This window comes from Leuresthes tenuis, unplaced genomic scaffold (genome assembly GCF_036924035.1).
Source record: "Leuresthes tenuis unplaced genomic scaffold, fLeuTen1.0.hap1 SCAF_17, whole genome shotgun sequence".
NCBI lineage: Eukaryota > Metazoa > Chordata > Actinopteri > Atheriniformes > Atherinopsidae > Leuresthes > Leuresthes tenuis.
This window is the reverse complement of record NW_027325371.1, coordinates 17,438,388-17,463,655: the sequence shown is the minus strand read 5'-3', so window position 1 is coordinate 17,463,655 and position 25,268 is coordinate 17,438,388. Positions and strand designations below refer to the sequence as shown.

At 42.3% G+C, this 25,268-nt stretch overlaps 1 protein-coding gene across 1 annotated transcript in view; it reads right to left on the bottom strand.

Annotated features, from left to right (window-relative positions):
* Positions 1 to 19,942, bottom strand: part of cacng3b (calcium channel, voltage-dependent, gamma subunit 3b) — a 28,818-nt gene extending 8,876 nt beyond the window's left edge. Inside the window, exons 1-3 of the mRNA XM_072369465.1 lie at positions 18,466 to 19,942; positions 2,952 to 3,035; positions 380 to 520 (exon numbers count right to left, since the gene is read on the bottom strand). Of these exons, the coding sequence (XP_072225566.1) occupies positions 380 to 520; positions 2,952 to 3,035; positions 18,466 to 18,682 (442 nt within the window). The 5' untranslated portion in view covers positions 18,683 to 19,942. The remainder of the gene's footprint in view (positions 1 to 379; positions 521 to 2,951; positions 3,036 to 18,465) is intronic.
* Positions 19,943 to 25,268: the final 5,326 nt, after the last annotated feature.

Below are 25,268 nucleotides of genomic sequence, written 5' to 3'. Positions count from 1 at the left end.
AGTCGTCCTTGTAGTTAAATATATGGAAAAAATGAAAAATTGCCAAAGATCAGACCCAATTTAAGCTGCTAATCTGTTTCCAGCAGGCCAGAGATAGTTTTGTGGAAAGAAGCATTGCTCTTACAATACCTGGCCATGGTATGTATATGACACACAGCATGAACCTGCCAATAAGGATAATGTGTGTAATTTGCATCCAAGAAAATTTTGTGATTGCTGCACAGTGAGTGGACTTGGTAAAAGCTGCGTCTCTGACAAACAAAAAAGCCTTTCTGCCTCCTGTATCTGACACCCACAGAGGACAGATAATCACCATACGTCCACTCCAAAAGAGGAAGGACACAACATTAATTCACACAAACACGCAGCAGTGACTAACCTGCAGATACGAAGAAGATTCCTGCACTGAGGATGACGTTGTGTCTGCTCCGGTAAAACTCACTGGCAGCCACACAGAGCCCCCCCAGGAAGAGAAGACCAACACTCATGATGGGGAAGATACTGGAGGCGCGCACGGCACCTGTACACCAACGAGGAGGAAAAGAAGAAGGAGAGTCAACTCGGTCACAGAACTGAAAGGCACAAAAGTTTGTGCAGAGTAGAGCTGCTGTCTTTCATCGTTTTTGACTTCTGATTAAGGTTTATTTGGCGCTCATTCGGACAAATCTCAGACACTATATATATAAAAATATGAATTTTCAACTACTAAGACAGGTTTGTATTTGAATTTACTCAATGGTCGCAGATGATTGTTTGGATCACAGTTAAGAAACTCCTCTATTCGTTCTTTTTTTCTGCACATTTAAAGACTTTACCAGTCATTTTTCGTACGCCCTGTCGGCCATTAATATTAAAACCATGCTGAACTGTAACTCAAGCAGAAAAACTAGACCACCGAAAATTCTACGCATGTCACCCTTGAACATTGCAGTAATTTAATTTCAAGTTCACCGAGTTAGGGGACAGTGCTGAAAGAACAAAAACTGTACCACTTTACACATACACTGGAGACATGCATGTTGCAGTGCTTTGCCCGCACGCCTCACTGAGCCTGAATTCAGAACATGCTAAAGCATTCAGAGGCCTTGCTGGAGAGAGTGAGAGAGGAAGAAATGGATTAAGATGGAAAAGATGGCCAAAAACCAAGACAGATGGAGAGTCACACTGACATATGCACGGCAAAATAATGAATAACAGAGATGATGAATATGAAAGCGAGGCCGCAGTAGGGGTGAAGTATCTGTCAGAGACCCATATGTGAGTGTAATGGGATAACACATTGAAGGATATTTGCAGACAGCTTTGCAGTTTCTCATGCAGAAATCAGCCTTGTCGTATTTTTAGACGCGCTGAAAAGTGGGCCTGTTTTTTTGTATCGCAGGTGCAGCTTTACAAATGACTTCAGTGAACCGGCCAACTCCGTTGTTCATTTGAGTTTCTGAGTGTGAATCTGTCTTCTTCATATTTGTTGAAAAACATTTCCGCCATGACAGGCGACTGGAATCATAGAGCGGACTAGCCCCGCCCCCCCCGTGGCCCACAACCCTGGGCTGTATGAAATGCCGGTCACTAGGTCCCTGCTTCTGATTGGCCGATCAGCCCTGAATCCTGTGGTCTAACTGGCTGCCTTAGGGGATGCTGCTCTGTGCTCAGTGGAGCAATAAAAAAGAGGCACAGGGTAAATCCATTTTCTCTTTCTTTTGTTGCAGTTTTCTCTCTGCGCCTATCTTTACTCTGTTTGAAATGGCAGAAGAAGAAAAAAACAGACAGAGCGCCCTTCTTTTTGTCTTAAGCAAAATAGAACCTCACTCTGTATCATTTTGCCATAACTTCAGTCTGGCCCATCATGCTTTTCACATGCACATTGATGGCTTTTTAAGGGAAAGTAAACATAAATGTTTTTTAGTAAGGTATGTATCTTGGTATTAATTCTGAAAGTCTTTACACTACTGGAGGAAAGGAACCGAGGAGAGTTTTGTATAATACATTCCAAAATCTCCAGAAGGTGCTCTGCTGGGGTGCGATTGAGTTATGTGGGCAGAGCTAACAATCAAGCTGCTGGCTGGAATCTCACTGACGGGTGATATAAGGCAAGTTTTAAAGAACTGGCTGACATTGCTTTAAGTTTTATCCAAGTAAGGCTGTTATGATACTTCTTGTCAAGCTTGCACTGATAAACTGACAACACGTAGGACAAGGACAGGAAGGAGGGGCTGAGGTCAACCAAGGTTTCGTTTCTGGAACGAACTGATCGGAAACACAGATGAGCTGGAACTGATACAAGTTGATTTTGGCCATTTCTCTGATCATTGAGGGTGAGACTGGTGGTCTTGAGAACCAATTCATGTGTTTGAGGAGGATTCTGGTCTTGCCTGAAAGGTGTTTTGACAAAATATAAAAATTAAGATCAAGGGAAATGTTTCAATAGTCTGACTGTGTGGGAAATATGTAAAGAGAATCAAGAGGAAACGTCAAGATGACACAGATGTTACCACACCCCAACAAGACCCCAAAGGATAAAACCGATGAAGGACGATTCGTGTTGGATGTGTAAAACAGCAGTGGGAAATGTTCCTGCATTATATATGAGAAGTTGTAGGGGTCCTGAGAAATTGTTTCAACCCTTACAGACAATTTTAAACAGCAGCTATTGGACGGCAGCTTTGGTCTTTCAGAGTCGACCTCTGCTCTACAACTGCTAAGGGACAGATCAAGAATACCACATGCATCACAAGACAGCTTTTCTTTTATTGTGGTTGGGATGATCAAAGCTGTCAAAGCAGTTTTGAGACACTGGAAAACCCTTTAACATTCTGTGTGTTGATAGAAAACTCTTTTTTGTGACATTGACACTAGAGCTCAGTTCTGAATAACAAATGTTTAAATGTATTCGTCCGACTGTAAAAACGGTTGTACGCTCAGGTAAAGTTGAGAGTGTCCGTGTGACTTACGGAGGAGATATTCTGCAGCATCTGCTTCATAGTCGGCATCCTCTGGGAAATGATCAATCTTCTTACATACACCTCTGAATGTTCCTGCAGAGGAGAAACACACATCAGATCAGACCTTCATTTTGCCACAAGAGGAAATCCCAAGCAGAAGACAATTCTGTTTACTTCAAAACACAAAGGCTTGATTTTGTCATGCTGTGTGCTGTGATAAGTCTAGATTAAAGCTTAAAGTAATTCATGGATGCATTCAATATCTCGGCTAACTGCATTTCAAGTAAAATGTATCACTTTTATGACCATTTTATGGTAGCAGAAGCCATAAGCTTTCCCAGCTAGGTATCTTCACGTTATAGGCCCCTCTGCACTTTTACTGGACTTTAAGTAGCAGAGGAAAGGTTTTTGTCTGATGGGCATTTTCACACCTGAAAGTCAACACCATGGGTCGCACCAAGGTCCACGCTTTTGTGTAGATTTGATCAACTTCGGTCTGGTTTGACACTGTGCTTCATGCAATCCCACATTACACCACAGACCTGTGTCCCACTGTCATCACATATGTGATCTTAGTGTTTTAAGTCTCTGTTGTTGTAGCCTGCTGTCATCTAAATGAATGTAAAATAAATGACACCAATGTAAAGCTCAATACTCAATAAGTGTTAGCTTCAGGTCGTCTTCGTTCATAGGAAAACTGCACCGTCTCCAAGACGGTAACAAGGAGGCGCAGACTGTGAGCAGTCTGCTCCAACCAATGGCTGTTGATGGAGCTCACCATGAGTGTTTACACCTTTACTTTCTATCCCCTAGAGGCTAAATGAGGATACTTTAGTTGTCTAAACTCTGTGTCATTCTCTGCTTCATGTCATGGCCTCTAAGGTTGGGCTGTAACAACAGTGTGGTGCTCGGTTAGAGCTAAACTACCTTTTATCTTTACACGTGTCCCTTTTATGTTTGAAGGAAAAAAAAAGTGATAACGCAATATTAACTGTCAGTGGGTGTATTCAGCTGTAATTCCAACATCAAATTAGAATTTTGGGAGATCGAATGTGTACACGTCTACGTAGGTAGAAACGAAAAGATATCAAAAAGTGAAAAACAACCGCCCAGAAAGATAGAAATGACAGATGACACAAGATGGAGCTGTGGCCTTCAGGCTATATATGGGAAACACTAATGAAAAGCCTTATCAGACCCAGCACACACACACACATAAGCACATGTATGCAAAGTTAGCACATTAAGGACAAATACACACACAGCCACTTAATGACAGACACGAGTGCAAACATAAACCCAGCTCATTAAAATGATACATGAACGCCATCAATCATGCATGTAAGTAAAAGCCTTCTGTAGCTGGATCCTTTTACGAGTACATGTTTGTGTGTGTGTATTTGTGTTGTATTAACTGGGATGCAGTCTCCTGCGAGCATACTGTGTGTCGTGCGGAGAGTGACTCATCCTCCTCAACACACACGTACCCACCACTTGGAATTGTTTATGTGTGTCACGCACATGTGCGACTACCCTGCGTGCAGCCTCCCACCCATCATTCAGTCCCATTCACACATGGTCAACACCACGGGGGCCACGAAAGAGAGCGGGGCTGAGGAGGGATGAAGATGAGAGTGGAGGGTGAGAGAGATGAAGGAGGACGAAAAGAGAGGAAGTGCTGGTTGAAAGAGGTTTGGTCGTAAAAGGACAGAGGAGAATTAGAGAGAAATGAGAGGATAGAGGCTGGCAGCGAACAAATGAATGACTCAACCTAATAGCTTCTTTGCACTTGAAGAGGCTCTTTCCAGTACCCACACTCAGTAAATCATTCATAAATTAATTCATCCAGCGCATGCAGTCAGAGATACAAACTAACCTCTGACTGATAAGAGATTTTTTTTATAGACTTTTAAAAAAAATTTAAATCTTGATTTAAACAGAAACATTTTCATTTAAATCAAAGTATTTACACAGATAGATCACATGTCATTAATTGTTTGACAAACAGATGCCAAAATGCAGATGCAGCATGTGAAAAACTAAGTGCACCCCATGATTCGACCAGGGTTGACAACTGGCTCTATCTACATATTGAAGGGATATGTGGCCGAGTTCAGTTGGGTGATGCCGTATAAGCGGAGTCACGGAAGTTAACTGTAGCTTTGGCTCTTTCTGTTGGACGCATTGGTGTGCAAAGCGTCATCAATCAGAGCTGCCTCGTGTCAGGGACATTCATTATACCTCCTGCCTCTTAAATTAACGGATTTGTATCGAACCATTTTGATGTATCGAGCACCAAACGGCCTCATGCAATGAAATACACATGAAGCCCACACACGCCCAAACAGATCTATGGGAATATTGAATGGGGCAGGAGGGAACACATAGATAAGTAAGTCGTTTTAATTCTCTCTTGGTGGTACAGAATCTAAATCACAACTGAATAAACTCAATTAAAGGCAGGTACATGCGCACACACAAACCTGCATAAACAACCCACTCACACACACGTGTACCCTCATTAAAACACACCGTGTTGTTGTACCTAATGGTGTCCCTCAATTACTTATTAGAAAACAAAGACTTTTGTTGAAAATAACCTTAACACACACACACACACACACACACACACACAGAGTCATTAAGACTGGTGCGTTCGACCTTCAGGTCAGTGTGCTCATCAGGATGATGAGTGTCAGCAGCAAACTGCACAGTAAATATCTGTATGCCACCACGATAAAAACATGTACAAACCCAAATATCAGGAGAGTAAAATAAGAAAGAAAGAAATTGCTCGCAGGGTGTATCAGTTGTGCTCGTCTTCTTCTACTGAATGAAAACAACTTTAACAGTAAAGTTAGGAAAACAAGACTTATTCATCCGCTTTTGTCGTATTTTCAACAACTTTGTGGGACTTTAATCAGACTGAAGAAATATTTGGCCATGTCAACACAACTAAAGTGTGTGTTTTTGAACAAAAAAATGTTCAAACTTTCACGACTGCAGTGGTGATCTTATATGTGTTTGGGTCAACAAGTCCTCCAATTGATCCAATCATATAGGTTAATTATGCATACCCTTAAAAACAACCCATCACGGCGTCCTGTAAAGTGCGGGCAAATGCAACTCATATGAGTGTTTCTACATCAGAGCAAATAACATTACTTTATTAAAGTGAGGGAAAAAAAACAAACAGTTAGGGCTCAAATATATTCTTTTTACATCCTCCTGCATGTTATTATACTGGTTGCCATAGTTACATGTAAATACAGTACTTCATTACGAAACTTTGTCACTTCTTTGTTGTGTTTAGCCAATATTTTCATTTGGTTAGCGTTGCAAATCAAAGCCCCTTGTTTAGGGATGGGAAACGATCCTGGTTAGGACTGAAATACATTTTTTTCACAACGGAAATGGGACCTACACCTTGATGGACATGGAGTTGCTCTCATAACCACTTGAGGCCGCATATTCTACAAATAATTACAGGCATATTGTGCCTCCTTCAACAACGCTAGGGGACGTATTTGGACAGAGGACAGTCTCGTTTAAATTAGCCAAGTCAGCAAAAAGCAATTTGTGCTTTTTTTGTGAACACATCACAATTGTATTTTATAACTCAACACAGATTTAACGGGTTAAACATTAGGGCTGGGTTAAAAAAAATTTATTTTCAGTAGAAAAATCCAACATCAATTCTTAAAATCTGCGAGTAGACTTTAATCATTAGCCACTTTTGGCATCATATGTTAGGGATCTGATCGCAAAATTAGTTTCAAGACGAGTTTCACACGACCAGATTTGCGCAACGAGATTCATGCACGTGTCGGGAAGAACCTGTCCTGTCTGTGAGGACGGGGAAAACATGACAGAAATACCAACCCTGACAGCGGCACTGTCATGCCTGAAAGCAGATGTGTGGCAGCATTTTGGATACCTGACCGAAAAGTGGCTATTTCATTGCCAAGCCAAATTTGTACTGAAACTGGATTATTTGAATTGATATTGAATCAAATTGGATATAGAACAGAGTCCTTTTCTTGGGTCAAAACGCTGGAACTGTCCAAACTGTTGGGGGAATAAATATTTCAATGGGGACAAATTGACTCAGTTTCACTGGAAACTCGAAATGATTTGTCATACTTAAACCAAAAAGATTGCGTTCCTTGGCCTTCTGTTATTTGGTCCAATTGCATTATCAGCAACTGAGTCAGTTGCTGTCACACAAACTCATGTCAAGTGTCATAACCAGCCTGTGATCCTCTCACAGCCGATCCCACAAACACACTCACACACACACTTAGATGACCCTTTTTCTTTCTTCAAACTTTTGACATTCTCTCACTTAGCACCTCCATATTCTTTTAATCTGTCAGTGCCACCTTCTTCTTCCGTTTTCTCCTCCTTCGGTCTCCCAGCCAATTTGTTGTGTAAACCAATGTTAATTCAGACTAATTATACTGTTGCCCTCAGCTTCAATAGTATCATCACTCCAGGGTTAGACGGCTTATTTAAATATCACTATGCTCACTGGTTCAGGACAACACCTTTAGAGGAAAGAAGGAATCGGAAAGAACACCCAAATCCACTTGCAAAAGGCACATAACACACATAAAATAGCTGTTTTAGGGGAGGTTTAGGTCTTTTAAATCTGCAACTCCGAGCATTTATTAGAAATTGATCAAGGAAAAAATGTGCAAGTGCAAAGGGAGCATTTGTTAAACTAAAACCTCTCAACATGGGCTTAGCATGTGAGCTTAAGATATTAATCAAAACCACTGGTTTTGCCTCTGAAAGGCAATGTGTCCATCTCACTTTCAGAGGATTAATAAGATCATTAAAATGGGCACACACATTTGCCTCTTTCAGGATGGCTTAAAGCACCGTAATATAGTTTTGTCATTCACATTCCACTGCTTTAAGAACTAAAAACAACACAGCACATACATCTTTTCATGATGGGTTACTGAAAATGTCAGTGGTTAATTGATTATGAATGATAATGATTAATAACTTTGTCCTGCCTTTGTATTAGTCCTGTTCTTCGCTGTAGCACCGCTTGCCTTGCCGCCTCAACCAATCTCCATCTCCAGTCAGTTCAGTCAGTTTCTCGCCTGCATCTCAAGCCTCTCTTCGGACCTAACCTGACGTCAACTAAATCCCTTCCTTCTGTTTCCTGCAATAAATCATGCAGGTGATCGTAGGTCTGCTTCAGTCTGGGTTCACATGTCGAATCAGCTCAAAAATCAAAGAAAAAAAAAAGACACGTTGACAAGGTTAAACAGTTCCAATGCTCTGAAAAAAACAAGAGGACGGATATTTGCTGGCATGTTCCCAGTACAGTTGACCACAGGCTTTGTGTTTCACGGTCTTGGGGTCAAACATGTCAAACAGAATTGTCAAACAGAAACATATTTGCTGCTGGTTCGGGGAGGTTTTTTTGTCTTTTACAAATTAACAGCTCACAGGGCTTATGAAGACCGTACATACATAGACATAAACTTCTTTCTATACACATGCACACAGTGGGAGCATCTATCAAGAGACATTTGCCTCACTGTAGTCAGGGTTGCCCAAGGGCAGCTGCAACTACAGCCACAGCAAGGTATTTTGGGACACAGCAAATAGAGATTGGAGTCCAGTGTGTCTCCTCTGTCTGATTCTTATGGTCTTGTTTCTCCAGTGTGCTGCCTCTGTCACTTATGTAGAAATACATATGGGCATGAAAACAAGAGGCACATCCCCTCTGCATTGTGCTACTGTTTCTTTTTTTTCCTACGATACTTCTTTCATGATACAGCTGAAGATCGGCACGGTCGAATAGCGCAACCATTTGCGACGTCACAAAGTTAACATTTCGACATTTCATGTAGAAGACAAGCGATTCTCTGCTGTGCCAGCGTAGCTCTTCTTGTAAAATTACAGGCCAGTGATGCGTTAGTAGGCATATTAAACATTCAAAATAACTCACTACGGAAAAAAAACGTGCCTCAAAACAAGGTTAAAAAGGAGACAAACACAAACAGCACTGTGAGCCCAGATACCCCCACGACTGAGACAAACTAGCCAAGAGGTACCAGATGTTTGTCCTTGATTTAATTCTCCCCGACACACAAACACCGTATCCAGTGGAGCATCAAATACTAAGGCTGGTAACTCACTAAAACACTGTAAGTCTATGAAGTACAAACGCTCTCACACAGAAACTTACACATCATCAGAAACAACATTGAACTGAGAAGGATGATATCTATTTAGATGAATCATTTTAAAAAGCACTACAGCCACACTGGTCAGAATGAGATTGGAATGAGATGGGAATCTGTAGAGGTAGGATTTTTTAGCTTTTTTTGGGGGGGAGTCAGCCCTTGCCTACCTTAGCAATATATCACTTTCATGTGCTTTTCACATAGGAGGCCAAATCTGCTTGTACTCAATTTATCTTAAACTAGAAGCAGATGGGCAGGGGTTGCAGGGTATGTGGCTTGGGTGGGTGCACCTGACCCACATATCCTGCATGACCTCAGGAAAGATCTGACCAGGTAAGTCTCTCAGTAAGTCCTAAGAGACTTGCTTGTGTGCACAAATTGACAAAATACCCTCTTGCCTCCAAGATCCAAGATACATTTTTTTCTTTGGCACCATTTCACACCTTTCTCTGCTCTTTTCCTATGGAAATGAGCAGAGAAAAGTGTCAAATGTAAACACGTCTTTTTGGGTGATTTTAACAGATGAACACTGTTGAGAATAGGATAACCTGATAGGTTCCGCGTTATCTGTCGCCGGTCAATTGGCTTGTAGTCCAAAAGCTGCATGCGAGTGGCTGCAAGCACACAACTATAAAATGGTTTTTACCAACTAAATAAGAGCAGAGGAGGGAGTGAGAGAGCGTCACAGGAAAGAAAGTTGAAAAGCAGAGCAAATTGGACTGCTTGTTTCCTCAGAGCGCCTCTGACAGCTCAGTCTGGGTGACTGTGCTGCTTTCTCTCTGCGTCTCTACCTCGCTCACTCTCCCTGATTACCTCTTTGCAGGCGAAGCAGAGAGAAGAGGAGAGAGGGAACGAGGGAGAGAGTGGAAGAGGCTAGTTTCCACGGTGATGGCTGATGAAAGAGAAAGAGGAAGGTTCTGCTCGGCTGCACACCTCTTCTAATTCTCTCTTCTTTCCCCCTTTGCTCAGTCTGTTCTTTCTCAAACGGCAGGCCCTCCCACTCTATCACTTCCTTCCAAACATCTCTCTTTTCGTGTTTCAATTCTTCTCATCAGCCCTACTTTACCTGGTTTCTCTCCTCAAATTCACAAAACAACTCGTCACCCTATTCCAGTCTCCCCCTCGTCTCTTCTCACGTCCTACGAACTTCATACGCGAATGTTTCAGGCAGCCGGCCACACTGAATGGCTGCAAGTTTTTGGACACACAAACATTACCCATATATCATACGATATCGTTTGGTGTCAATGAGAATTACTGCTGTAGCCGCCTCTATTATTTTGAGAGGCGGTTCCACGGGCGTTTTGAAGCTCGCTGCAGTTTCATTCAGCTGTGGGGAGCGCTGTCATGACAAGGCACACTGACTAAAATGTGAATGCAGTATAAGAATTCTACAAAATGAAAGTACATTGTCTCAAAGGAAAAAAATAAGGAAATATCCAGAGACTATGAGTATATTAAGTCCCCCTCAACTCATTGATATATTTGCCATGTAACTTCACTAAGATGTCAGACCTCCACTGTGAAAACCGGACTTTAGTCTGACTAAAATCACACAAAATCGAGCTTCTCAAATGTGAACTAAATCATTGCTCAGATAATTCGGTTGGGGTTCAAATCACTCAATTCAATTAGACTCAAATGGGCCGAGGCGCTCTGTAAATGCTCCAAAGTTCCATCTTTGTGTAAAACCATTAATGTTCCTGTATATTGATACAGCTGAATACCCAATAAATTTTGCTCTTATTCACGTAACTTTCTGTTACTTTTGTCAGACGCGTCAGAAATTGTGACTGAAAAGCCGCCCCCACAGAGAAAACTGGAAGCGGCAGAACGTCTTGTGTGTTTTTTCATACACACCAAAGCATTGCAGCGTCTGTGATAACTCAGTTAGTAGCTCGATTCTCCTCCTGTGCATCTATACTGGGACAGGGCCAAATAAATGGCCAAGTCGAGCTGTAACTGTAACTTGAGCTGTGCACGTAACCATGCCGAGTGTCTAGCATCCTCAAAAGATTTTCATCAATCAATACAATCAGTCAGATCAGCATGAACTCTCTTCTAATTTATAACATTAAAAAAATCAGACAACTGTCTTCAGTATCAAATGCTAAATCTTTTCAGATCTGCATATACTGTATTTTACATTCAATTGGTTGTCTCTGAAGCCCACAAATCAAATCTAAGGGCCACTGGAACAGCTTTACACACTCCTTTTTCTGGGCTTTGGTTTGCCTGCACAGTGCTGGAATAGTTGTATCCGTGAGGATAAATATCTGATGGTAGCAGATGAGAGCTCCAGGGTCTTCAAAACACGGTGTCCTCGATGACCGAGTAACTACTGATCTGTGGCTCTGAAAGATGTCACAGATTTAATGATTCTCCTCCCTCCCTCAGAGTCGAATCAACAAAGTTGACAGTGCCCTAATTCCTGACTGTGTTCCTTGAGGCTGCAGATGTTAAGTCAGACTGAAAACAGCCAACATGGTTCCTAATATTAGTTTTAGAGCCACAGTAGTGCATTTCTAGAGGAAGACTTTACATGCTGTCCGTCTTTTCTAGTTTGTGCTATCCAAAAAGTCCATAACGTCTGATCTGTGTGCAGAGGTCCGCTTCCAAAATACTTTGCTCGGTCTTTCTTTGCCAAATTACTCATTGCCATTGTTTTTTTTAATGGCAGTCAAAGCCAACATACCTATAGCTTTTATTGCTCCGCAAAAGGCCTAAAATCTACAATTAACAATCACATACTGTAATTTGTGCAGGCTTCAAACTCTTGATGATGTTCTGTCGCTGAACTGATCGACAATCATTCGTCTGCGAACTGAGAAATTTCCAGACCTTTACTTGATCAAAGCTTTTTGTAGCAGTTTAAAGGTTTGCAGAGTTACAAATCCCACAGCTCACTCCAAAGGGAGTTGCTCTTTCCCACAGAGGACACGGCACTAAAAACTGCAAGAAATGCCTGGTTGGCAGTCCAGGCTTCCCTTTCGTTACTTATCAACATCACCATGTAACACGTTTGAGCAGCTGCCTACTCCACAGTTTTAGCTTAAGCTCTGGCAGCTTAAAGAGACAGGTGGTTGAAACAGGAGCTGAAACGCAGCGTATCAGAGAGAAGGCGGCACACACGAGGTGTATATGAAAAATGGTGTGTTTTTAAACATTACATCATAAAAACCTGTTCTGTAAATGCTTATAACATGGACTATTTTATGTGTGACCGTATGAGCTGGATTAATGACATCACATCTAGTTTGTGAGCCATTTTTGGTCCAGTAGGCCATTGGAAAACACTAAAAATTACCTTTGATTAGAGTGTAAAAATGAACTTCACCTTGTCCTCCATCTCCTCAAGACACAGTTCCATGATCAAAGCCTCTTCTTTCACTTTATTTTCTTCCCCCCTTCTGGGGACCTCTCTTGCCATTCTCTCTTCTTTTTAACTCCCTAAGCTCAGTCAAACTTTTCCCCTCCTTCTAATCTCCTCCCCTCCTCTCTTGATACTTTCTTTTGGAACATGGCGACTCTGTCTAAAACCCTCCCTCATTCCAGAAGCTAGAGCATTTATCTAATAGATGTTTCCAATGTCTTCAGCAACACTTTTTCTTTTTTTTTATCATCAAAGGTGTGGTTGAATGCTTTTTTCAAATCGTGTCCAACCTCTCTTTCCCAGCTCCTTGTCAGCCATCACTACCATCTCTGTACCTTCTAGAGAAAAACATGACTGTTTGCAGAACTAACCCCAGTGCAACATTAACATTAAGCTTAAAAAGGTTATCTATTACTAACTAAATTTTCTTTCTACCTCCTCTATTCTAACTCTGGTCCCCTTCTGTCAGGTGACTGTTTTCATCCCGGACATGGTGAAACGCTCCGCATTTTTTATTAATGTCGATCTCACTATGCTGTGATCTTCACTCTGTACTTCAGTCCTCAGGTTCCCTCTTTTGTCATTCTGGCTTTATTCTTTAAGACACTGGAGTGATCATTTACTTCTCAGATTTTTTTCTTTCCCTCTACCAGGTGATCATTTAAATCACAAGCGCGGTCAAACGCTCCCCGGAGATTCACCTGAAACAGAGGGCACGCACAGCTCGTTCATCACTTGTCACCCGCCGCGCTTCTCAGCCTGTTTCCCTCTGTTTCATTCATGAACATTCTGCTTTCTCTTCATTCATGATTTGACCCCACCCCTCCATCTCCCTCTTTCTCCTGTCATTTCCTGGCTACCCCATACTCATTTATCACAACACCTCAGTACACTCTCAGAGGCATTAAAAATGTGCTAATAATTCTGCACGTGCATTGGGGTTGTGCTAAATAGCCAACTGGAATTTCTAAATTCCTCTAACATCATTTGCCCTACGTGGTTGAAACTAAATTCTTAGCATATGCAGCCGGTACTTGTTTTGTGTTGTTAATGCAATGTTGCACTTCCACAACCTTCTCATTTTAATTTGTCTGATGCTTGATGGCTATGTGATGAGTTACTCCAAGTAATTGCACCAAGTGGAGGCTAGAAGCAACTGGCAAATTCTGAGCGTGCTGTTATTCAGTGACAATCTTCGTGGAATAAAACAAACATGTAAGAAAACGCTTTGATCAGAAGAGGAGAAATAGTTTGTGGGATACTTTCAAACCATCTCTGAAATGTTAGAAATATGTGCAGTAAAGCATGCGGAGGTTCCGCACATTTGGAGTTGCACTTTTCAAGCAGTGACAGTATCTGAAGGTGGTTACTGTTTGTTTCATTCAGTCACTGCCATAAGGGGAAATCATGAGGGACAACGGAGCAGCAGGATCCCCCATCATGGGAAAAACCGACCCTGCCGCTGTAGTATATCACTGCAAACCTGACCATGTCATTTACATGAATGGATAAAAGGCATTTGAAAAGCCACTGATGATTATGATATTGAAGAATGGGTTGGAAAGCTATGAAAGTTTGGGCCACGCCCCTCTGATTCCTCAAAGGGGTTTGATGCACTGCAGTGATCTTTGGGTAGAAAAAATGTTGTCTTTTGTAGACAACACTATTTCTCGGACATAATCTTTGTACTGTTTTATTCTAAGACGATCCTTCTCCCAAACTCAGCCTCATGGATCCTTTATCCATGCAGCAAGAGATGCTTTTTGTGTTGAGATGTTACCAAAGGCAACCAGCAAAATGGCATCAATTAAGGTTATGGTGTTCTAAAATAACATATTTTAGTCCAAATGATGTTTTTCTAGTTTTCTAGCCCTGACGTATTGTTATGTAATGTCACTGTCTCCCTCCTGTCGCCTGTAGGGGTGATAGTTTAGACTCTAGGTGTTATCTAAAGGTATGAACAAATGTCGTCATGATAGGAGTTGTTGCAGTCTAAACGGTCAAATTATAAGCCTGTTCTTTTTTTCTTACTGTGTAAAAGCTGGCTATTCATTCTGTTATTTTGTTTAAAAACCTTTAGATAAAAACTTAATCTGCACTTGCTTTTCAGTGCAGTTTAGCAGTGAGATTTTAACTTGTTGCAGCATGTCGATTGTTTTTTTCCCCAACACTGTTCATAAAACAAAACAGGACTTCCAATTATGACCATTTTTTTTTGTCTCTGCTGATAAGCTCTCAAGATCAAGCTGCATGTGCGTAGGTGTTTTGTCCAATTACAGCTTATTATCAGCTCATTTGTGCATGATATTTGGAAAGACTGTATTTGTTTTCGCTGGAGAAATAACATGACTCATAAGGCAATTTTCTTTGTCCCCCATATTGACTGTTAAATAAATTGTTCCAGAGTGCATGCATGACTGCATAATGCATTTACTACCCAGTTAATGATGGGCAGGGGACGAGCTACATGTCCAGACATCCACTTCCTCTCGCCTTGTGAGGCATTTATAAATAATAAAACTTTGACAAGCAGGAACCTGGGAAGAAGTGAAGTGTGGAGAAGATGGACAGAATGACAAAATATGTAACAGAACTTATTCACTTTAGTTTTCCATTTGTATAAAGCGTGCATGAGTGAGTCTGTCAGCTGCGAGCCTGTGTGTGTGTGTGTATGACATTGTACTGACATTGTGTTAACTTTGCGCACTGCTTCCTCTCTCGTGCTTACATGGTAGCTTGGGAATATCCCAGAATTTTCCTATTTATTCATTCAATTACAAGCGTGTGTATGCTTATGTGTGCATGTGTGTGTGAGTCAGCGTGAATGTAAATGAGAATGTGCTTTCAATAAAGCTTTTTACCTGCACCATCTGGCCCTGTAATAGCCTTCTATGCCCCCCAGAATGAGATGGCTACGTCTGGCACAAACGCGCACACACATATCCCCATGCGCGAAAAAACCCCCAACACACTCATACCCGAGGTAACGGATCTTTTTTCTCATTGAAAAAACATAATTTGCCTTCATATTTCCAATTTTTTTACATGATAGAAATGCTTACATATGCACTGTGACTCAAAACGAGTGATAGGTGACTCGTCGACATCCACATTTTTGGACTGATATATAATTACAGTTTGAAGATAACGAGCCCTCATCGTCATGGAGATCCCCCGCTAGCATTTTGTACGATGCCTAATTTGTGTGAAAGACACAAACATGGCTGTAGACTCATTTCTAGTCTTCTTTGATGTATACAGGGTAAGAGTTGAATGGGTTTGGGACAGCTGTTGACAGGTCGCCCTGTCAGCAGTCACCATGGTTGGGTTTAAGCTCCAAAGCTAGTAGGTTTATACCTGTATCCAATCCTTTCAGTCAGTTCATGGTGACTAAACTACATATTGAGGGACATGCTGAACTGTTTTTACTTTGCTCTTCTCTGCTCCTGAAACTCCAGTTCCAGGTTTCAGGCATACTCATAGTTGTAACCTAAACAAACTATTGGTAAAAAAAAAGAAAAAGAAATGCATATACACACATGGTGTGTAAGTAAATAAACATCCAGCAAGACACAAATTGGTTATTGCACTTGAGATTGCACATTCCATCATCTTGATGAACAGTAGTGTCTAGCACAGGGTGATAATACAGGAAAAACGTGCACAATAAGGACAGGAAAAAAACAGTTTTTATTTCACGATGTTGTTGGAATCTGACAGCAGTTGAGATAAAGGGCCTGCGATATTGTTCCCTCTTGCATTGTGGGTGCAGTGATCTGCTGCTGAAAGAGCAGCTGAGGGCCCCCACAGAGTCACAGAAGGTCTGTAAAAGTGACCAACACTTTCCAAACGATCGCAGTCTCTGCAGACAACAACGACTTCTTATACGGGACATTCGTGTTGGTGGACTGACGTGAACACCCAGATGTTCGTTCTCTTCCACAATCTCAGAGCCCAAACTCCGGATGTTCACCAGAGTATGGGTGAGTTAGCAGACAAGGTCAGAGTTCCTTACTTACTCAATTATTGAATTCACCAGATACCAGAGTCCAGATGCATAAAACTCTGTGTATGTATGGTTCTTTTATAAATCTCAATCCTCAAGAAGCTGTTAGTACACGCATAAACCTGGTTTCTACCCCCAATTTTAGCCTTGAGTGGATCATGACTCTCCCCTAATCTGTCATTTAGATATCAAGACGTAGTTTGCAACACAGCGATGATGAAAGCAACGGTGAATAAGAAGCACAGCTTTACAGAAGAGAAAACAGAGACACTTATAAAAGCAAATCTGTTTTATTTGGTTTCTGCAACCAAATAAAACTGCCGAATCAAAAAAGTAACAAGATCTTACAAAAGTAAGATCAAAGCAAAGCACCCTGCAGAGGTACAGAAGAGCCGGATTATAAACCAGAGACCAAAACATTCATCAGCTCACACATCACATCGAGGGCTGACAACTCCTGTTTTTATCTGCAATGGATGAACGCAGTCCGTACAGTAAACAGTCTGTGTGGAGATGATCAGGAGGGAAACACAGATGTGCACATGGCTCATGGTATGTTGGCTGCTTTCTTAAAGCCCTGAAGACGCCTATAAGACAACGTTGTGCCAGGAAATCAGAACGATCTCTAAATACTCACTTTGTTTTTAAAGTCTCATTTGAGTCGTCTTCCAAAGCCATTATGCACGGCTGCAGTTATTTATATAGCACCCACGTTTACTGTAAATGAGAATACTGAGAAAATGAATGATGAGAAACAGAATTAAAAAAAAAAATCCCCATCAAACCCAGGAAGCTCTGTCAAATTGTTTTGGTTTGTGGAAAATTATGTAACCCCGTCATCAACTCCTAAACACACCGGATGCTCTCTTGACTTCTTCATCTTACTTACAGATGTGATACAGGCACACCTTTGTGTTACTGCTGCTGATAACAAGCTCATATGATCAGGTGTGCCTCAGTGTTACAGTCTTGAAGATTGGTACGAATTTCCCTCGTTTATTTGGCGCTTTAATGAACATCCAGTGTTTAGCTTCTGGTGGAAGACCGAACACTGAAAATGTAAAGAAATATTAAGTGCAGCCAGGCTAATTAGTTAACACTGACCATTTAACCATGACGTTTTCCTCAACCTAAACCTCCCACACCCGACTGAATATTCCTCCCTATCTATTGCTTGTGAAGGGTGGAACCGTTTTTGTGCAGCAGGAAAATGCAAAACTCGTGCATATGGGGTGACTCGGGAAGATGCAGTCTATGTCACAGGCTCAGAACTCCAAAAGTTTCAGTTCAGTGAAAAAACACACAAAAGAATACCAAGCCACCCAAAATACATGGATTGTGGGGGCTGTGGATTGGAGCCACTTTGTGCTTACAGAACCGACAGGTGGCTGCTACTTGCACACCCAGTCCGAGTGCGCGCCACCCTGCTCAAAGTATTTGTGTTTTTATGACTAAAAGACGACTTCATGGAGAATTCCTACCAAAGCTGTGCGCAAGAATACTGCTACTTGGTCGTGGTGCTGCTGACAGCAGAGTAATAACAGCTGTTTGCACCTGTTTGCGCGCTGTTTAAAGATATGCATCGCGTGCAATTGTGTTCGGTTGTGTAGGGGAGTAGGATGAACTCAGGAAGAGCTGGGTTATAGGCAACTTTCACACTCACACAGTGGCAGAAACACACAGAAGCCATGTTAATGTTTCTTTGTTATTAGACAGAGGTAGACAGTAGGATAGACTGTGTGCGCACGCGTGTGTTCGTGAGCTTGTATGTGTGTGTCACACACAGAGAGAGAGAGAGAGAGAGAGAGAGAGAGAGAGAGAGAGAGAGAGAGAGAGAGAGACGTGTCCATACACGTCCACACGCTCACCCAAGGCAGACACACAGACAGCTCTGACAGAGAGACAGGCGGGCAGTCGGTCAGACTGATCACGTACCTTCCAGACAGCAGGTTCGCCAGAGGCCGGAGTGCGTCATCACCTCCTCGTTCTTGCGGCTCGTGTCGTTGTCGCCGCTGCTCTTCACGCGACAGACCCCGCGCGAGTACAGCCAGTAGTCGGTACCGACGGCGATGGTCATGAGGCTGAAGGCGGCGAACGCGCCCACCGTCGTCACAAGCATCTGGACGCCGCGGTCACACATCAGCATCTTCATATAGGCGGCTCCTGTGTGCCCTAATCTTTTTTCCTCCCTTATTCCCCCCTCCGCTCCTTTAGATTCACCCTTTTTTATTTCCTTAATATCCCGCGAGACTTGGGGTGTCACAGAGAGGAGTTGAGCGGCAAAGCAGCAGTGAAATTGAGAAAAACAGAAACACAGTCAGAGGTGGTTGGTTTTGTGAGCATGGAGAGAGAAAAGTAGTTCTTGGCTGCCTTGTTGGCTTAGTTGACAGGAGGCTCGAAGCAAAGGGCGGGAAGGTGGGAGGCTGCCGCGTCACTCTCTCGCGCATGAAAAACCGGTTTCCACCACCACCATCCTCATACACACACGCGCGTGCACACACGCCAGAGGATTAGCGACCACCGGTTGTCCCCAACTACTCGACGCAGCCCACACTCACTCAGAGCGGAGGATGATGGCGATGCCACATTCTGCCTCTTCTCCCCTCCAGTCGTCCATGTGCCCCGCGTTACTGGATAGCTCTTCGTCCTCTCCTTCTTCTTAGCTGCGTTTCCACTGTGTTTCTCTTTTCTTTCAGCTTCTTCCTTCTCAACTTCTCCCCCTGCTCTTCATAAAAACAACCACCTAATTAATCTGTTCACGATTAACAGGCAGGGTCTGCGTGAGGGGACTCCATCTTTAAAGCAACCACAAATAAGGGGGGTCGTTTGTTTGTTTCGCTGATGTCACCCCGCAGCATGAATGATTGTGCTTTAACTAAAACACAAGTGTTAAGGCAGCTTGCCCCTAACTCACCTCTGGAAGGGTCTCCTCCTTCGACAATTCTCAGTAAAGCAGCGCCGAAATATGAGGCTGCCGGTGGGTGTATAAATGCTTGCCGTTTCCTTTCGGGTTACTGAATGAATGAGCGGTGAATAAAGCCCATGCTTTAGCTACGAGGAGGACGATGACCGCGATCCGTCGTGCGTTTTCCACTCCAGCTGTTGACTCAGTGACATGTTCTTCCCCCTCCCTCTTCGATTTCCAAAGTATGGGCAACAAAAAAATAAAAATTGTCCAAACCTGATGGTATAGGTTGGGGTATCTGCCGTGTCTCAAGTTTAACGGGCTTTTAGGAAGTACCAAAAATAAGACATAGGAGGTATTTGTAAAATGTCCTCTCCAAAATGGTCAAGTCGCTTTTTTTCATGGTTGAAGTTGAACCGTAAGCGAGACAAACCGGTCGATAATACGCCTGATTATGGAGCCTAAAGGACAGTTACACCCGCCTGGGTTTGCTCCCGAGAAACGTGCCTGTTGGTACAAATGAAAAAAGAAAAAAAAATATGACAGCCGTTTCCTCCCCCTTGTCCTCCTCCTCTTCCTCTTCTTCTTCTTCTTCCTCCTCCTCCTCCTCACTGTCCAACCAACACAAACTAGAATTAACCGCGCGTCTCTCCAAACTCCGCCTGAAGCCGCACCGCTGAGCTCGGATTGGGCTCCTGGGTGACAGAGTCCTTCAGGAGCTAATCGGTGCTGCAGGTCCTGCCCACCGCCGCAACGCCGCCTGTATAAAACTCGAGGGGCCCCAGTTCAGAGGAAAATTCAGAGCTCAAGAGAAGATGCCTTATGTGCAGCCAGGGGCATATAGGCTACCTTTCACACCCCAGTCAGTAGAGATTGCCTAGAACTGGATTGTGATTAGATATTCGACCATATCCAAAGTTTTCTGTACATAATTAACTGGACTGTATTTCATCTAAAGATACTGTCTTGTCTTAAACGCAGAATTAACTTTTTTAAGTGATGTGGCAGCCTATTACTCTTGTTTCTGCAGCAGCAAGGGAGCTGTCCCTGGTGCAGAATGCAGCGCTGTCCTTGGTCCTTATCCGAAACAGCGCCCGTCATCCTTCTGGTCCTCGGTTCTCATCCCCCCTCCGCCTGCGCTGCCCCAGCAGCTCCTGCACTGCACTGATTACTGTAGTTAGAAGGGAGCGAGAGAGAGATTGGCAAGCGATGCGTGGAGAATCGCGCCCGGGAGAGAAGCAGAGACGCCACTTAAAGAGCCACAGACCGTTTTTAATGATTTCTCTCCAGCAAGGCCTTCACACAAGGCGGTCTGCGTTTCATACTTCACGTTACACACTAGAGAGTGCGTGCGCGTGTTGCGTGAATGCACAACTGTGAGTGCAAGCTAGGCCTGTTTATGTCTTCTTACGTGACTGTGGTGTGTGCCCATGTGGAAACCAAGCGGCTGAACAGAACTAAACCATATTGGCTCTTTAAATGGCAACAAATAGAAGCAAGGGGACCAGTAAAATGATGATATTCACACAAGAAGCACTAAATGCACCAATACGCCGTTTCTAATTGTTGCTTGGATGATTTAATGGTTGGCTTTTTTTTCTGATATCAGAACATATTTGTTTAATTTCCACAGGAATCTCTGCACTAGTTTGCACAGGAAACCAACAACCCAACTTAAATGCTCCTCCCTCAGTGACAGATGACTGGACACATTCTTAGCTGAATGAGCTCAGTATTTTTGAAAAACCACAGGGATTTCTTGGCATTGACTCAATGTCTGGCTGATTTACAGACTACAACTAACTTAAAGATGGGTGAAGGATGAGGGGGCTGACAGGGAATGTGGAGCTGGTGGAACTGGCGATTGGTGTTTTGATTGTAGATGAAACAGAAGCAATAAAGTAATCAAAAACAGAGTAAAGTGGGGGATTACACATAAATAAATGCATGAACAGATCAACAGAGAGAGAGAGCAGTGACAGATCCTATCATTCTTTTCCCTTTTTCTTCCTCGGTGTGCTATTTGTGTGCGTGTGTGTGTGTGTATGAGTGTTTAAGTGTGTGTCTGAGCACCTGGATTCCTGCGTTGTCTCACAAAAAGACTCATTAACATAGAAATGACTTCAGGAGGAGAGGTACAGGGTTACATCTCTGGTAGGAGATGGGACGGAGGGAGGGAATATGGGGAAGGAATGGAGGAGGGAAGGAGGACAGCAACAGAGGAGAGGAAGGAAGCAAAGGAGAAGAAGGAAGAGCCAGCAGAGAGATAAGGAGGAGAGAAATGAGTTGTAAGAAAAGCAGAGGGGACACATAGTGATGGGGGCAAAAAGTGGACAAAGGACAGATGGAGGTGAAAGAAAGAAAAGAGAGGAGAGGGATTGGGTGGAGAAAAGAGCAAGCCAGCGACACATCAGTTCTAAACTGTGTTGCCAGGTAGCATTATATTGCTAGAATTACATTCAGTGAATGAATAGTCACACTTTTAAAGAGCATATAGTTAAAGACAAAAACATTCTACTTAAAGTTAAGGAAATAAATTTCTGATAGTCGATGAGTAAGACATGGCTTTATGATACTTTCAGACAATGACTTTTTCCAATGATATTCTATGGTATTTCTCTAACCTTCACAAAGTGAGTGCTTAAAAACAATACTTTCAGTCATTCTGTTGTGCCTAAGACTGGATATATAAGGTGAAATAAAGAATTCATATTTAATACCATAACTTTGTGAATCAAGATGTAAATCGACGGAACTCAGGCTCCTTTTTTTCTTTCAAATGAAACCACACAACTGTTGCCCTAAAAAAGAAGTCACTTTAACCATTTTTCATGGGATTGATCAAAACCAACAGGAGGGTTAGGTGTGGTGGCCAAACATTGTTACTGCAACTTCCACTGGATCAGTGAATGAACACGGATCCCCAAAGCTCTGACGCAGAGTCATTGAAATGACATCATCATCACCATCGTGATTACACCGAAAGACAAAAAGCAGAATTAATGAGGTCTAAGAAAAAGACAAATGCAGGTCAAAGAGCATTTGACTGCATTTACATGGGACTGAGACGTGTGTCCAAGGCGAACCGACAACTGTTCCAAAGACAAATGTATGTTCTTACCGTTTCTTGTAGGCTACATAAAGATGTGGCGCACAACAATTACACTAGTTTCATGTCAAACTATGGTAATTCAAAGAAATGGATAAAAGAAAGAAAAAGCTGCATGAGGGAAAAATCTTGGGTAACTCTTTATATGAATGGCATTCTCACTCATCATCCAGTCCACTCATGTTTATCTACAGGAATCTAAATTAGAATGACTGTATGAAAGTGACTGTCGCTCTGAATGTTGCTGCAGCAAGGAATTATGGGAAGGTATTATCTTCTTTCCTTTGAAGGATAGCCCAGTGTTTCCTGTGCGAAAGGAGATCATAAAGGAAGCACAAAAGCGCCTTTCCTCACCATATAGAGCATTCACCAGTTCTTATCATGACTGTCACACAGACACTTCTAAGTTAATTTACTCAGTCAGAAAACATTGACTAAAATTACTGTTTGGCCGCACCCCTAGTCAACCAATGGCATCAAGACTACCACCAGGATCCTTCAACAACTGAGAAATAGACTTCTCCATGAGCAGATAGCCAGATAATGGATGCTGTACAAATAGACACATACAGAATCCAAGGGTTGGTCTTTGAAAGTAGGTCAGTCATTTGGAGAGGAGAACTATTTCATTATATGAGCATTGGCATGCTTTAACGAGCATTTAGTTAAAAGACACAGCCAGCGTAACTGTAATCTTAATAAATGTAATCATGACTTATACAAAGCTGCTATTATAACAGCCATTGCCTGTGGAAAATGGACACAGGTTTCCTATTTTTCTGTCATGTCACACACATTAAAATGTCTATCACCTAAAAACCTAATTTACCTCTTCATTATCAGGTTCTTTCTCTGCTAACAGGAACTTTTCTGAAAGGCACAATACTAACTTCTAGACAAAGTCACTGCCAATTGGCTTAAGACCCTCGTGTTGCTAGGCAGCAAAGACCCCTGTAAAGAATGGCATCATGGGACATGAAGTTTGCAATTACCAAAGCGTCTTGTGTTTGCCCCTCTTCTCTCTTTCAGTTCTCATTCGCTTCTTCTCTTCTCAGTTACTAGCTAAATAGCAGAGGGATCGGGGAAGAAAGATGAGTTGGTTCTTGAAGAGAGAAGGAGGAGGAGGAGGAGAAGGAGGAGGAGGAGGAGGAGGAGGAGGAGGAGGACTGCAAGGTTTCTGCTCAGTGAACTGGAACCTTCTCACGCCTCTGGCCAGTCTTCAGAGACAGGGAAGTGGAGAAGGACGAAGGGAAGAAAGATGAAGAAGGAGTTAGAGGAAAGAGAAAACCACAGAGAAATTAAAGTGTAAAAGTTAAACTGTTTGGAGAAAGAGAGAAAAAGGAGGAAGTGAGAGATGACTGACCAAAACATTTGCCGGATACTATCGTAGTTAGATACCTGGGTCTTTGACAAATACTGAAATAAGTTTCAATGAAAAGATTAGGTTGGATCTGACGAAAGGGGGCACATCTGTACATTTGTGAAAATCATTTGAGAGTATGCACTATGTGTGTGTGAGGACATGTGTGCATCTGTGTTTTTATATTTTACCAGATGGAATCGACTTTGGGGCAGAGGCGGGACATATGGCGATGTGGCGTGATTCTGGCATGAGGCTAATATGCCAAAGCTGTGATTTATGAAGTGTCTGCAGAAAGAGCCCAAGGAAATGGTCTACAAAAATAGGTGTGTATTGGCCTGTTTTTCCTTATGTTTGTGGGATATTCGAAATGACCTTTTTTCTTTGAATTTATTCTATTGAACACATTCTTCAAAATATATTGGTTTTATATGTCAACAAAAATAATCAATTAACATAAAAATAGAAAAACAAGCATAACAACTAGAATTGGCAAGGTATCCCCAAGCTGATGTGTGGCGTAAGGCAGAATCAGCGTCATGTGACAGTAGCAAAATAAAAGGACACCGGAAAACATCCAGGACAAATGTCACAATCTCCATCTCTTGCTTGACTAAAACTGTCCTACACCAAATCGCTGCTTCCTGTTTGTAGATGTTTTTTGAGGAGGTCTATCGTTTTAACTGTTGTCCCAAGAGTCAACATCATCATGAGTCGACAAAAGCTTGACAAAAGCTGCACTGCAGAAGGGAAATGTGTAATATAAATATAGTTGTTGTTCAACCTGTGAACCTTTATTGTGAAGCTGTAATGTTTTTGTGGTCTGGACCAATGTATTACACGTTTCATTGTGAAATCACACCGTAATAGCATAGACATAGCAATAAAAAAGCACAATGAAACAACAGCACGCGTGATTTGGAGTTTGCGTGTAACATGGAACAATTATAAATCATATACAAGTTGGCAGGCATCTTGTTCCTCAGCAGACTTGGATCTAATTCATGGTGCAGTTATAAGACCCGAGAAGCTGAGACTGTCCAAATATACCCCACGGGGCGTTTGTTTCAGGCAGATCAAAACAACTACAGTTAAATTTTTATGAAGAATATGTGACCTGTAGTGTTCATGAGAGTAAATGCATGTGAACTGCAGAAATGGCATCCAAGAGGTGATGGTGGCATTGCAAAACTAATGTATTTTGGCCTTAACCACAATAATTTTCGATCTCAAAACACATAGTTTTTTAATTTTAAGTTAATTTCTAACACTTTCTAACACTTTCCACCTTAACTTTTATTAACTGAAGGTAACAAAGAGTTATCACATGCTGGTCTCGAACATGTGTCGTCAAGCAATTGTTT